This window comes from Cryptotermes secundus, unplaced genomic scaffold, assembly GCF_002891405.2.
Source record: "Cryptotermes secundus unplaced genomic scaffold, Csec_1.0 scaffold1678, whole genome shotgun sequence".
NCBI lineage: Eukaryota > Metazoa > Arthropoda > Insecta > Blattodea > Kalotermitidae > Cryptotermes > Cryptotermes secundus.
The window spans coordinates 198,257-214,021 of NW_019742005.1; the positions used below are offsets into that span (position 1 = coordinate 198,257).

The window sequence follows — 15,765 nt, forward strand, 5'->3', positions numbered from 1 at the left end:
AACAATAGCTAATTTGCTGATTACTTTCTTCTCCGTAAGCCCCACTACTGAGGTTAACACTGCAAACTTCAGACATTAATACTATGTTTCACTTAACGGACGTTGCAGAGTTTCGAAGAAGATGCTTAGTAAACAACCATAGCTTCTTGTACCTCGCGGTATATACTATTACGAAACTTCGTAAAGCGCACAGCGATTCAGGTTCAGGGGTTCAGGGGTTCAGGGGTTTGCCATGAGTGACTGTTACAGACGAAATGCAATTACAGGTTATTTTATGAGCTGATGTACTACCGAGGTCTCTCCCTCATCACTCTGTAAATTAACTTTGTTTCACTGATCAGCTGTTTCGAGGGGGGGGGAAACGGCGGACTGTTCGGCGAAGATTTTTAAGGTATCGCTTTAAAATACGAAAGTAAGTTACAACAGCAGATAATTCTTTTTCGTGAGTGAACGTTTGGGAATTGTAAGACGTAATGAGAATCGCATTCATATAAAGACAGTGCTGCTGAGACTGTATAACAGAAACTAATTCGTTTGAAATACTCACAAACGTCGCATAAATTTCCAGTTAAAATTGTCAGTTATATGTGTAATTATACAAATTGCAAACATTAATGACTATTAGCGCGGAATTAATAAGTTAGCATATGATTGCAACTTATGCACTTTTACGGTGACATTGTAACAGATTTGATCAACGCGTTGTCAGGCAACAGCTCTGTAAACAAGGTCCAACAAGCAACAATAACTAAGGCTGTATTTTCTATGTCGTCCTCGTCGAACAGCGGTGAAACAACGGGGTCATGCAACCTGTTTCTAAGCAACGGCTCGGTAAACACACTTCCGCGTAAGAGGTGACGTCAGCAACAGCAGAGACGGTGTTTTCCGTGGGGTCTATGCAGAGTGCTTACAAGGAAGTGAATGCAGTGACAGAGTCAGTTCAAGGACAGTTACGAGCGTTACTAGTCAGCCGTAAGCTGGAGGAGTGAGTCCAGAAGAATTTTTAGTTCCAAGGTTCCAGAGTGATTGAAGGCGAAATAGCAAGAAGACTTCATAGTGATTTAAAGTTTTAAATTCTGTGTTGAGATCCCTTGCCAGGAGACGACTAGTGAAGACAGGGAATCCTCATGAGTGCAACGGTGAACTGGAAATCTTGTAAATCAGCGATAGCGCTGTGTTTAATTGTGATTAAGAGAACTTGTAACCAAGGCGCTAATAAATTCAATCATCGGAACTAGAACCCGTTATTTTCGTCACCCGTTCCACCCTACACGGGACAGTATGTTTAACGACACTATGTCAGCTGCTTAGATCATGTAACGCTGATATTGAAGAGGCTGGAAGTTATGGATATTTGGGATGGAATACTCTTTTTAACATAATAGTCCTGTGCTTGTCTTTAAGACCCGAATAATAGTAAGAAATATTTCAGTCGAGATCACCAGTATCCGGGGTAATATTCGAATCAGAGACCTCCCGCATACGAAATACACTTAAACATGAGCACGAGAACCTACACACACTGATATGAAGTTTCTTGGACAGCGTCAAATAGAATTATATTTTGAGGCGATGTATGTAGCACGAATACCGTTCACAGTCGTCGCGCGGTCTGATTCATGAACTGTCTTCGCTCGCTCGAAAGCTGAGATCGTGGGTGAAAATATCACTCAAGGCATGGATGTCTGTGTGCGTTTATTCTGTATGTAGGCAGGGGCCTTGCGACGGATTGATCCCCTGTCCAAGGACTCCTACCGACTGTGTGTAGGATTAAGCAACTGAAAAAGCCTCCAAGGTCCAACAAAGAAAAGTAGAGCCATAGACAGATAGAAGTGTAGCACGAATGGGAAAGTAAGAAAGGATGTATTTTATTAGAAACACTTTAAGGAATGGTATTTCTTGTGAAATCTAGATACTTAAATGTGGGTGGAAGAGTAGTATTAAACTGGATCTTCAAGATATGCAGCTTTACTGGATTCAGCTGTCTCAGGTTAGAGTCTAGTGGAGAGCTCTTGTAAGCATGTCGATTAGCCTTCGGTTTCCACACAGCGCAAAGAAATGCCATAAGTCTCGGTTTCTCAAGGACTATGATCTATAGCGTTAGCTGTTCTTACTTTTACAAAAGAAAAAAATGCATGTAATTGTATGGCGGACTAAGTAGCTAAGCGGCTACAGTAACTCCCATGCACAAAATATTCCTTGAGCTGCTTGTTAAGTACCATGTGTTTTTCCTGAATTTAAATTCCTATCACTTTTAGAACATAAGTTCACGCAATACTAAGTCCTAGCCAGTTTAATTGAATGAGAACAGATTAAATAAAAGTGAGTTAGCTGAACTAGCCCGTTCTAACTACTGGTTTTCTGAAGTACGCCTTTGGTCTCGCATGTTTCCCGTACCATACACCACATTTAGGTCTCTCTATGATCTCAGTCATACGCAGTGCTGAATGCGCCCATTCAGATGGCGTCTCTTGGTAAAATTGGGAGACTGCTCAGTCTCTGTATTTAGAATGATACTCGGTCTTCAAAAGAAAGCCTTGAGCTGTGCTGTTCTTCTGTTTCTAAATGAGTTGAAGTAGCACTCGTACAGTTGCTCCTGTTCTTCAGTTGATTACTTTGTTTTGGCGAGGATTCTATGAAACGCGATTCATCTTCTTAATCTGCGCACTGTAATGTTAATAGTAAAATGCGTAATTATTTTGTTGCTTCTGAATTTGTCACTCTCTGAGAGTGAATGATTCTTGAAGACGGTGATTCTCTCTCTCTCGTCACGGAGCACTTAGTGTTTTAGCTTCATATTCGAGAGGTGCCTATTTGAATCTCGGTCTAAATACTGGTTAGACCGGCTATAGTTTATCGTGTTTTTTCTCAGGCACTTTCTCAAATGCTTAGGCTGGGACCATAAAAGTAGCTACGACCACTTTCTTAAATGCCAGTTCTCACTTTGAATTATAACATGTGATACCTCACTCGACTTTAAATAGGCATGAAGTTCATGCTGGGTACTTAGTACATGAGGAACCTATAATCGAACCAGACGCTGGAGCTACCGAATAAATCAATCACCCATGCATCTACCTCACTCTATTTTTCTTTTTATTGCTAGTGAAGTGGGAGTAAGTCTCTTGTACTGCGGCCACTTCTGGCCTATTGTACCAGCCCCAGATGATAGATGAGGGTGATTGTGGAGCAATTGGTGGAATGAAGATTGGCAGGGGAAACCGAAATAATCGGAGAAAAACCTGTCGCAGCGCCACTTTGTCCACCACAAATCCCACTTGAGCAGACCCCAGGATCGAACCCGGGCCGCCGCGGTGGGAAGCCAGCGACTAACCGCTTGATCGATAGCGCGTCCAACTACCTTCCTCTAAGTACCGATTTTTTAGTTTTTTCATTATGTGAAAGCGACGTGTTGAGGTTCATATTTTATATGTTCGCACAAACCTATAGGCATGTTCAGGCTGCGGCAAATGTGCTCAGAAGATGTACGTGCCCTCAGGTAGCTTCTTATGTGTAAACAAAAGCAGGTAAGACTCGCATAGGTCTATAGTCAGTATTAATTGAAAATGCAATACAAGGCGAAGTAATTTCCGGGTATATTTTCACTAGACCTGTGGACTTCTATATTCGGAATTCTCCCTATCAATTATTTCACACCATAAGAAATATACTCCATGTACAGATACTAGTATAAGGTTACGGTCGTGGACAGTGTTGTCTTAGTTTTGTCAGCTTGGGTAAGATTAGTTTAGGTTATGTTTTGTTTGACCTTACCGAAACAAAATTATGGAATGAATATGATTTTTCACTGAACATCAATTTTCATGCTTTTTATGCATTTAACTAAATGCACAAAGTTAACACATGAAGTAAGTAAGTAAAGCTATCCCTGTAACAGGCCGTGGAGGCCCATAGGGTTGTGAGACTTCGAGGCTCCCACATTTTCTAGACAATCGGCTCAAAGATGGCGTTGATGAAGTCAGCCTTACGCCCCGACCACAAAATAAACATATAATGACTACATTTTCCCTTCTTGCATGTCCGTATATTTCATGATCGAAACGAATTTTGATTAAAGTTGGCATCAGAATCTATACCAAAAAAATTTAGGAATATTTCAGTTTCATTCATGTCTGTTTATACTGTCATTATTTTACGTAAAATTCAAGTCGGTACTTGACCTGTGTTTTCATAACACGAGCATAGAATTTTTTTATTCTTCATTTTGCCACGCCTATAGGCCACTGAACTTCGCAGTTGAGAGGCCAGAATTACTGTTTTGTATTCTGGAGTTCCTGTGTTCGAATACCGGTTTTTATGAGAACATTTGCTTGGCTGGTGCTTAGAAATAGGTGACGAGCGCTTCATTCCCGATCCTTTCGAATCGTCCACACAATCGTTCTGCAATTTCATGCTTTGGTATAAACTACCCAGATGGGTTAAAAGAGTCAAGAAATAAGGAAATAAGCAGTTGCACTAAATAATCTCGGGAGATAAACCGCGTGATCACTTAGCTAAAGAGCAACGCTTCAGGGATATGCTTTACCTCCAAGCTCAGGGTGCTCCTTGAAGATATTACAGAGCATGTGTTTACGAAAAATTAGTTTCTAGCTCAATCATGAAGCGACTGATTGCCCCAGAAGATTTTAGGGGACTTACCCGCCCGTCGATACTTAAAATTTAATAGAATAAAAAATTACTAACCTATACGACTTTTATTTGGGACATGCGGTACTGTAGTTGGTTGAGGCACTATGATACAAGCCGGAATGTCGCGGGTTTGATTCCCAATGAGGTCATTGGATTTTTCAGTTTACCTAATTCTTCCAGCCGCATTATGGCCCTGGGGTCGACTTGGCCTCTAACAGAAATGAGTACCAGGAATCTTCCTGAGGGGTAAAGGGAGACCGGCGCTTAATGCTGGCAACGTCACCTCCGTCTGTAAGCCGATTGTCTAGAAAATGTGGGAGGCTCGACGTCTCACAATCCTCTGGACCTTCGTGGCCTTTTACGGGGATAGGTTTGCCTTTTATATGACTTTCATTTTGAAACACTTTTAACAGCGAAATGAAGTACGTTTAGTGAAATTCAGTTAAAACAATTCAACGCAATCCTCTGTTCCTAGTTAGCTTTATAGTGGCTTGCAACTTACGTTGTTCTACGTTACGAATTTCCACCAGTAATGCTTGCCGTACGAGGACAGATTGAGCTGAACAAGGGGAAATAAAAGAGGAAATTATTTTGTATTTACAAATCATAAAAACAAACTCTACAGAAGGAATTTTGGAAGTATATGAATATTACTAGAGGCACGCGGTAGCGTAGTTGGTTGAGGCACTATGCTACAAGCCGGAAGATCGCGGGATCGAATCCCGATGAGGTTGATTTTTTCAATTGATCTAATCCTTCCATCCGCACTATGGCCCTGGGGTCGACTCAGCCTGTAACAGAAATGAGTACCAGGAATATTCTTGGGAGTAAAGGGCGGCCGGCGCGTAAGGCTGACAACATTACCGCCATCTATGAGCCGATTGTCTAGAAAATGTGGAAACATCAACATCTCAGAACCCTATCGGCCTCCACGGCCTGTTACAGGGATACCTTTAATTTACTTTTTTATATGAGCCTCATTAGATCAGGTTATACATGTCTACGAAATCTTGTATTTGTTTACTCTTAGTGAAGCTTTCTACTCATCAGAAACGCGAAACTTATCGCTTCGATTTGGGGCCCCCTCCGAATTTTGTAACCATCTCGCTTATTTTCTAACCACCAACTGCATACATGTGATAAGTGTGAGCATCTGAGTAATAGGAGATATACGAAAGTTCTGCACGATAACTGACGAAAGCATACAACTTCTGTTAAGGGTTTGTTTTTATTAAGAAATCATGTAAAATGTTACAGTGATACAGTTCAGCGTCTGACGAAAATAAACAATGAATCAGTGTAGCTAAGAATTGTGAAATTCACTGCCGTGATAAATTACAATATCCGTCCAAATGTTGCATAACATTTCCGTTCTTCAAGGACCCCCTAGACGTACAGCAGGTAGCGCACTTACTGACGGGGGTCTCCCATGCCGCGCAGGTCTGGGGTGAGGACTCACGAGTAAGGAGCAACCCGCTGGCTCTTCAGAATCTCTAGGGGTTGGACTTGGTGATAATGTCACCCCGTTAAACACTGCTGTTAGAATCCTCAAGTAATACTAGCCAGAAGCAGGCAACCCAAGACGACCCAGCAAATATAATGACCTAAGAATTCTCCACTTTAGAAACTGGAAAGAAAGGCACTGGTAAGAGAACAGTGGAGACGCCTCATCGAGGCTGTCGAGGCCTGCAACACGCTGTAGAGTCATTCATGATGATAATTTTTTCTCTTCTTTATTGACAATCAGATTGTACAATCTATAAGTCAGTGTGCTGATTGGGGCACAATTTCATAACTATTTTATTGTACACTCTTCTGGCGTGTGCGGAATAAACATCCAGTGATGTTTTGTAACCGTCCAGTCCTTACGTTGGGCTCCACCTCTTCTCTCTCTAACCGTCCTTACCTCACCTTCACTCCCCCCCTTGTTGATTGGTTAGTCATGCGTTGTTCGTCGCTCCTCTCCTTCTTTCTTCTTCTTCTTCTTCTTCTTCTTCTTCTTAGGTTGGGCGCCAGTAAGCTCAGGTGGTGTCGGCTTACAATAGTCGGAGGTTTATTTTGGAAAGGGGGTAAAGGTGATAGTCAACTAGTTCAGCTGTGGGTAGGGCTGGGATCCTTCTCAAAGCGTTTGCTAGGGCCTCGCTTAGGACGGGGAGGGCAGCAGTTGGTCCAATGCTACTTTGCACTTGAACACTGTGACCATTTATTGAGATCAGCACTTCCCTTCACCTGATGGCACACACAGTCAATACAAAGGATGCTTATATGTAGGTCCTTGTCTAGCACAGTCCTGGTATAACGGACTTTATTATTACAATTTACACTTTCTTTAGCACTCTGAATTTGGTTATACAGAACAGCGAAAAACACAGATTTGTTCCGAATTATTTACGAGTAGCAGGCACTTGCGACTGTTTGGCAACTGTTTGTCAACTAACTTGTGACTCTTTGTCTCAAAACACTGAGGTCCCCTGGACGTCAGTTCCTCTGCTAAGTCACTCCCCTTAATTCCACTGATTGGGTAAGTTTGAGAACTGGGGCTTGCACAATTTCTGAATCTCCAATCAGCTAGCTGCAGTTTGGGGCTTTGAACCTTAAAGTCCTAACATCGTTTTTGACAGTACACTGACAGATAACCTGCTTGGCGTGGGCTTCAAAACCGCCTAATTTTAAGTTACGACGTGCAGGACCTGTCAGTGATCGAATTCTCAAAGTTTGCCGCCGTGCTACTCACAAACAAAATTTCTCAGAAAAAGCCACAGGGGGTGTTTCCTGTGTAACATCAAGATTTGGAATAAGTCCATTCCTGAAAACAAGAATGTGACTATGTCCCACTGGCTTGGATATTACTTGTTACCTGCACTTAATTTTTTGTTACTGATTATTCTAATTATACTTAAATTAGTGAGTGACAGTGGAGCGGTTACAGTTTTTCTCAGTTCATTAGATCTAATGGCCAACTTCTTTTGAGTCTTCGATTTTCATGAGGTTGTAGTAGTGGTTGAAGAAGTGGGTTTGAGTGACTTTCTAGTTTGTTGAAGTATTTGGTGCTGTTTTCTCGGATAAGTTCCGTTACATAAGGAGTTTTTAGATCTGTATGTAGGGTGCGTGATGATAAATTATATCAAATTTGGAAAAGTGCAGTCCGTTCCACAGCGCACGCAGTTTCCACAACTTTTTTTTGCATCTTGGTATCCTGAATGCTCCTGTCTATTCTAAACATCTTTGTTGAACACGTTAACTTATAGCTCAGTTCTTATTTGCTGTATTTCAGAGGCTGAAATTTATGCTTTTAACATCATTAATATGTATTAACAATTTTCAAAGATTTTTTTGTTCATCATTCTTTTTCCGAACCACTCGCCTACGTCTAGTGCCGAAGTTGGAAACAAATGGAGCTGTACTTCCACTTCTCCATAACTCTTCATTAAGTAAGCACAAGAAGAGCTTTGCCTTTTTGACGTTATATGTTGTAGCTTCTGTAAATGGTAACGTAGATAAGCCGTTCTCGACTTTAAACATGTAGACGGACAGACCTCATCTCCTCTAGTTCTCTTTACGTGCATTGGACTAAGGACGATAATAAGATGAAAGTATTCACAAATATGACACAGTGTAGCCGGGTAGAGAGGTTCCTCCAATACTTTGGTTCTTACCTACCCATCTATACGGAGTTACATCGCAGAGGACCTTAAAATTAGTACTCATTTCTGTGAATTTGTCAGGTCTTAAAGCCAATTAATGCGTACATCTTCATTCATATGGAGAAGAATGTTCTACGATGATTGGGTTAACTTTCGACATGTCTGACAATATTCAGGCATTGAAAATATCTGTCCGAAATTGTCAATACAGAACATTTAGTTGTGTAGTTATTATTTTGATTTCCTGCGGCCTCTCTCTGCACACTTGAGAATATTTCTAGCATATTAAATGCCTTAAACTGTTTCAAATTTATAAAATTAAACGGCTAGAACATACTAGTGTAATTAGCGATAGTTCACTTGTGTCTGTTTATACTGTCACGTACCCGGGGTTTCCGTGTCTAATGGGACGGATTTTGGATTTGATGATGGAATTTACTGGACCTTTATACAACTGCTTACAACAGTTCACAAATCACTATCTGACGCACTGTCATCTTCTTCCGACTGAACACTCCACGGGAACTATTCTGACTTCCAACTGAACTGAATTCCACTACCCCGTGGTACTCCCTCGTACTCCTTTGTACTGAAGTCAAAGTCACATTGCAATAGATGGTCAGTCAGTAAGTCAGTAAGTCTTGGTGTCGAACTCCATCTGAGGCTCATGACCAAACATTTATTACTCTTTGACTGTTACGGTCTTCTTTTTGGGGGACTCCCTCTCTGACGAGAGGACTGGTCTGTATTTTGTATATGTTGCTGGCCCATGCCAGCACAGTCTTTCTTGGTTTAAAGTCCCTTGGGACTCGCGACCATATTTTACTGTCTCAGATTTGTATTCCTGACTGTCATTTCTTATGATTCATCGGCACAGACCCCACGGAAAATACCGTCTCCTGTTGTCAAGAATGCGTATTTATTGGTTCGTTACCCAGAAATGAATGTCTTCTTTTGTTGAGAGCGTAACTTCGGGAATGTGTTTACCGAGCCGTTGTCTAGCAATGGGCATATGCGTTAGAATACAAAAGTTCTTCCTGTTCTGAAAGTGCCAGAGATGACTTACTCCCTTTCTCTGTCCCGCGCTCTCTCTCTTTCTACGGGCTCTAATTTCAACTGATATGCATTATTAATATTGTCATGAATGTTAATAAACCAAACATAATATTCTATGTCGTAAGTCGTCCATTATGTTGCTCTGTTGTACAATTTCAGCAGTCTACAAAAACAATACAGAACAAATCGCCCAATTCATAAAGTTACATTTGGAAAATTTAGTTGACAAGAACTTATGGAGTTAATATATTTTTACAATATTTGGTATCACACTATTCACAACATTATGGAAAAGAAACGAAAATACACGTATAAGACAGTTTCATGAACTTCAGGTTTAGAGAGAAATTATATTCTGTTTGCATGAAGTATCGAGGGGTTTCAGGGTTAAATTTATTCAAGCGCAAACTTCTAACTTCGTTTTGGCCGTTTTTAAGCCCAGAGGAACAGAAACTTCTCTTTTAATCGCCTATTAGAAACGTGAGCTGTTCAGAGTACATTTAAGAACTCTGTACATAACAAACTGTGGAACTTGTGCAGATCAGTAACTTTAGACTGGAATAGGAGTGAATTTTAATTAATGACGTGTAAATGTCCTTTTCTCCTCAAGCAACAGAATTCGATTAATTGAAGAGATAAAATAAAATAAAATATATCTTTATGCCATATTTACGTGCGTTGTACTCTTTCTAGCACAGTTACATGTCGTTTTAAGCGTATTAATCACATCAAAAAGTTCTGGGAATAACATGAGATTTAAGTTCCCGCTCAAATCCTCATACAAATCATCAAAAGGCCACAAGGAACTTTAAATTAATAGTTATATAAATTAATAATTATGCAATTAATTTAGTCCTGTATACAATTTTTATTAAAATAGGTTTGTGCTATATTAAATTTGTCAGACATAACCTCGAAATTTCGCTTGTTCACCGTATTTATGTTTGCCTATGTACAAAAGACAGAAGTTGTAAGCACGTTTGTATTCTTATATTTAGACACAAAATTTGTCGAATCCGCATTATTTATCATCATAAAATGAAAACTAAATAGATTTATAGATTTCGTGGGGCCACCATGATACTTAACTCTCTACAAAGGACTGTCGTAGCAAAAGTATTTTTTTTTTCGAAGATATGTTATCATAGTTTGTGAATCCTACATTACGTGGCGCTGTTATCATTCTTGCCTCAGAAGTTCGAAAGGTAGTCATTATTAATAGTAGAGAAATTTAAGTTTCGGTGGTGGGGTCGCTCCTGGTGATATGATATTCTTATGAAATTTTCTCGACGTTGTAGTACATCAGCACATTCGACTGTCAGAGGCAATTGTCACTGACTTCCTAGACTCAGATCACCTACAAATAATGTTCAGAATTCTGGAGTGTGTTAGAACGAGGGAAGCTTTAGATCCAGTTGAAAAACTGACAGACTGGGATCTGTTCGTCGTCTCTGATCTCATATCTCTCAATAACCAAATTAACTCTTGTGATGGCGCTGATAAAGCAGCATGTGACTCTGCAGCCTCTATAGTATCGGTATACAGCGTATCGAGAAGGAAAACTACAATTGTAGACTGGAAATACCTAGCTCAGATCTTTTATTAAAGCATACAAGAAAGCCCAGAAAATTATGGCAAAAAACCACGGATACAGCATGCAAACCGGCAGTAAACTGGGTCGTTCCAGATACCAGGATAATCCGGAAAAGAGAATTTGAAAGATGGGAAAAAAGATGGCTAACTGCGAAGTCACACCTCAAGCAATATGACCTATTGAAAGGTCCCTCATAAAAAGGGGTGGATCAAAGGTACCATCTGAAATTTATGACCCCTTATGCCCCATATATTATCTATAATCGCAGACTGCTTAGAAAACCAGATCAGAGCGCATGACTGGTGTGACTGTGACCATAGAACTCTTGTGAATGCTCAGGTCGAAGCCCTGCTGGCTACCATCAAAGAAGGCACCCCTGTTCTTTTCTGACCCCGTGACGTCTCAAAAGAAATACAGTGCTTGAAATTATGAAAGGCCTGTAATTTTGGTAGCATTCCAAATGAATGCCTCTCGCATCTTTCAAGAACTCTTGTACATTTAAGAAATGAATTCGATCACTGCCTTCGGGCTGGTCACTTCCCGGCAGCTTGTAAGGAATGCAAAATCATAACTATACCGAAACCTGATTTACTTACTTACTTACTCATGGAGCTGAGCCCTTCTGGAGGATCCGCCAATTCTGCAGCTACTCAAGAATTTCCCAGCATTTAATGGAACCCGAAGGTTCATTACCGTGTTCACAAGAGCCCTTCACTGGTCTCTACCCGGAGCCAGATCTATCCAATCCATACCATCCCGTCCTATCTCTCTAAGATCCATTCAACTATTGTCCACCCACCTACGCCTTGGTCTTCCCAGTGGTCTCTTTCCTTCTGACTTTCCCATCAGTATCCTATACGCATTCCTCGTCTCCCCCATTCGTGCTATATGTCCTGCCCACCTCATCCTCCTTGACATGATCATTCTAATTATACTTGGAGAAGAGTACAAGTTATGAAGTTCCTCATTATGCAGTTTTCTCCAGCCTCCTGTCACTTCATCTCTATGCCGAAACCTGATAGAGACCCAAAATGTACTTCCGATCAGCCTCTTGTCCACTACGGGCAAGTCGTTTGAGATAATTGTAAGACCAATCCAAAAACACTGAGGAAAGAAACTTAACTAAAAGCAAGTCAGTTTGGCTTTCGAGCGGATCGCAATACGACAATTCAATGTATGAGGCTGGCGGATCACCTCACCCTAAATTTTAACAACAGTATGTCGACATTTGCTAAGTTCTTGCACCTCGAGAAAGCTTTCGACACAACATGGCACTCTGGCCTACTACATAAATTGTCAGAATAAGAATTTTCCACAAGTCTCATTAAGCAAATTCCTTCATTTCTTACTGAGAGAAAATTTAAAGTCTTGGTAGAAGGAAAGTGAAATAGCGGCAAGGGTTCCTCAAAGTTCCGTCTTTGCCCCAACATTGTACAGTCTATAAATAAATGGTGCCCTAGCGGCACCTGGAACTCATCTTGCTCTCTTTGTGGACGATACCTCTTTTTACGCTACAGAGAAATACGAATATAATGTTCTCTGCAAACTGCAACGCGGACTCACTGCAGTGAATTCGTGGCAAGAGAGCTGGAACATGAAGATCAATGAAGGAAAACTGAGGCGATCTATTTCTGCACAAGACTTAGAGACTCTGGCTCTGTACTACAACTAATCGGACGGGACATTTGCTTTGTAAATAATATAACGTATCTAGGTGTCACCTTCGACAGGGGAATGACGTGCAGACACCATATCAAAATGAACGTAGCCAAGTAAAACTATTAAACATACGCTTTACAGAGATCTCATTGGGTCACTTACGACTTATGCCTGTCCCACGTGGGAGAATGCGGCGGACACTCACCACATGAAACATTTTTTAACATTTCGTTTTTGTCTTGTTTTATGGCTGATTGTAGGTTGTGGGTTAGCTTGTTGAGTTCTGGTTTGTCTAGTGGGTTTCTGCTATTTTGCCACTTGCGTCTTGCTTGGCGTTTTTTGTAGACTAATTCCCTGATGTGTAGTGGAACGTTAGGAGCTTCCTGAGTTGTCTTTTTCCTTTCTGGTGTGGATATCCATGCAGCTGTTTGTATTAGTTTGGTTATGTAGTCCACTGCGTCTTCAAGATCTTGGTTTTCTTTTAGCCGGAGATTTAGGGCTATGTTGTCGTTGCTGTAATCTTGGAATTGCGTCCAATTGGTATTTCTATTACAAAGCTGTGGTGGTGGTTCCTTCCAGATTACGTGAATACTTAGTGTTGTTATGATCGGACTGTGGTCTGATGACATGTCTAGGTTAGTTTCTATAGAGCTGTGAATGCCGGAGTTGCCTTTTGTGATTGTGAAGTCTAATAGGTCCGGTGTTTTATTTAAATCAGTAGGCCAATATGTTGGCTCTCCTGTTGATATGCAGTTCAGGTTGTTTTGTTGTATAGCATTCAGCAGGTATCTACCCTTAGTTGTGATCAGTCTAGAGCCCCATGCAGTGTGCTTGGCGTTCCAGTCGCTGGCCACTAGGTAGTGTGGACCAAGTTGGAGCAAAAAATCTTCGTATTCTTGGTGCGAGATCGCATTCTTGGGGTGCTATATATTGCAGCGATGACCATAGGTCGGGCCATAGATTATAGATTTATTATTTTGATTTGTATTTTATTCGTGATATATGGTTCTACGGCGTAGTGTTTCAACTTTGTTTTGATAATTAGAGCTGAGCCTGCGTCGGCTGTCCCATCAGGGTGGTTGGCATAATAGATTGTATAAGGTATTTTGATGACGCTTTGTTCAGTAGAATGGCTTTCTGATATTAGTAGGATGTCTGTTTTATTTGTTTTTAGAAATACAGTAATTTCTTCAGTATGGTTGTTTATGCCGTTGGGATTCCATGCTGCTACTGTTTTCGCTGTTTGTGCTATTTGTTTATAATAGTGGTTAGCATGGTTAATATAGTGTTTTGGGTGGGAAGCTGGTTGAACATGTTTTTAAATTCGTTGAGAAACATTATAAGCTGGCTTACGATAACTGCGAGACTGTTATAAGTTTGGTGAGTCGCTGCTCTTTCAGATGCTACTTGTGAATAACTTATATTTTGACGTACGTAATTTGTGGCTTGTTGAGGTGTATTATTGATTCTTTTGGGATTATCTTTGTTTCTTGAATTAATTAGATCACGGCATACAGTGCAGCCTTTGTAATTATCAGGATGATTTCCGTTGCGTAGGACACATTTAGCTGGGGTGTCTCTGGGTTTTCTACAGGATTGTGTGTCATGCGGTCCACTACATTTGACACAGTTGAATGGCTTGGTACAATATAAATTTGAATGACCATAGTTTTGGCATCTTGTGCATTGTACAATAGTGTTTTTGTGTCTGGGCGGTTCAACACGAATTTTGCAGTTTAGTAAAAATTGTAAATTTCTTTGTTGTCGCTTTGTAGTTCCAAGTCAACAAAGAAGGGAGGCAATGGTTCTTTGCTGACTATGTTTTACATTTATCATGTTTCTTACTTTATGCCCTTTCTTGTTTAATTCTTCTGTTATGTCGCGTATTGGTATAGCGTGATGCAGATTGCGAATTACTGTTCTGTACGCTCTTTCCTGTTTCGGTTGGTACGTGTGATGTATGATTCTTTCCTCCCTAACATGTTGGATTTGTTTTATATATGTTTCTGGCACATTTGGCATGATTTTTATTGTATTGTTGGGCAGCGCTTTTGCTGTATAAGTTTCATTTTCGGTGACCTTGGCAAGGTTATTTAGCATTGATTTAAAATTGTTCACCCCGTAAATATAGATAGGTGGTGGTTTGGGTTCTCTTTTTGGATTGGCATGATTCTTTGAGATTGGCGGTTGCCTGTTTTGGTTGTTATAGCGGGGTAGTTCACTAAGAGGGCCAATCTGTTGGTAGTTTGGATTTGCTCTGCTATTTCGGCAGATGTTTGGTAGTTTATTTTTTTCGTTTGTTACTCACTGTTTGCCATTGATGTTTGTTGAAGCTGTCTTCTTCACTCATGTTTAGGTCGTCTTCGCTGTACGAAGTAGTATCACTTCTACGATTGTATGTGTTGGGTTGTGTTGATGAAGAAATCTGGTTCGTCCTTATCGACGGAAATTGTAGGTTGTATGACCATTGGTTTGGTTGATTGCAGTAGACCTGCAGTGTTTGTGGTTGGTTTGGCGCGGTCTGTAGAGGAGGCTGACTGTGCATGGCTGGTGCTGGCCCGGTCTGTAGAGGAGGCTGACTGTGCATGGCTGGTGCTGTCCCAGTTTCGTTCCCGAGTGGGAACACCACTCCTTCTGCGGAATCTTTTTGCGCTGAGTTAGTTGTATGCACGTCGGATTGAGTCGGCGGGTTGTACAGCTACTGAATTCCACTTGTACGTTTGGGTTTGTCTTCCCTTTCAACTGTAAGCACTGCTTTACGGAGCGGCACCTGACACACGTCCGCAATGTTCGCTCCTAGGAAGCGTACAATGTAAATCTAAAGGTGCGTGGTGTTGGACAAGGAGAAGCCAGGCACAGGAACTATAAGAGGCTTAAACTTTGTGGCGGTCAGGTCTATGACCATTTACCTAACTAACTACAGTTTCAAAACAGTTACATAAGTTGTGGCATAACCTGCTGCAGAAGCCTGCATTGACAGAAAATCTCTGTATACCTTGTATAAATGTTACTTAGTGTAAGGCAGTGACAAAGGATGCACAGTCCATAGTGACCTGGACACCATGACAGCGCGGATACACTCGCGCTGAAACTACAGTGCAACAAACTTAGCGCCTACACAGAAAAACCGACCCTTCCTTCGTCGAAGAGCAGGCCCCATTT

The 15,765-nt window shown here is 41.0% G+C and overlaps 1 protein-coding gene across 3 annotated transcripts in view; it reads right to left on the reverse strand.

The window, feature by feature from the left end:
* Window positions 1–15,765, reverse strand: part of LOC111873000 (QRFP-like peptide receptor) — a 301,696-nt gene that overhangs the window by 34,598 nt on the left and 251,333 nt on the right. Inside the window, exon 1 of one of the 3 annotated variants that reach the window (XM_033754916.1) lies at window positions 12,766–12,899. The exons of the other annotated variants lie outside the window; for them this stretch is intronic. Coding sequence (XP_033610807.1) covers window positions 12,766–12,820 — 55 coding nt within the window. The 5' untranslated portion in view covers window positions 12,821–12,899. Of the gene's footprint in view, window positions 1–12,765; window positions 12,900–15,765 lie in introns of those variants that run through there. 3 annotated transcript variants of the gene reach the window in all.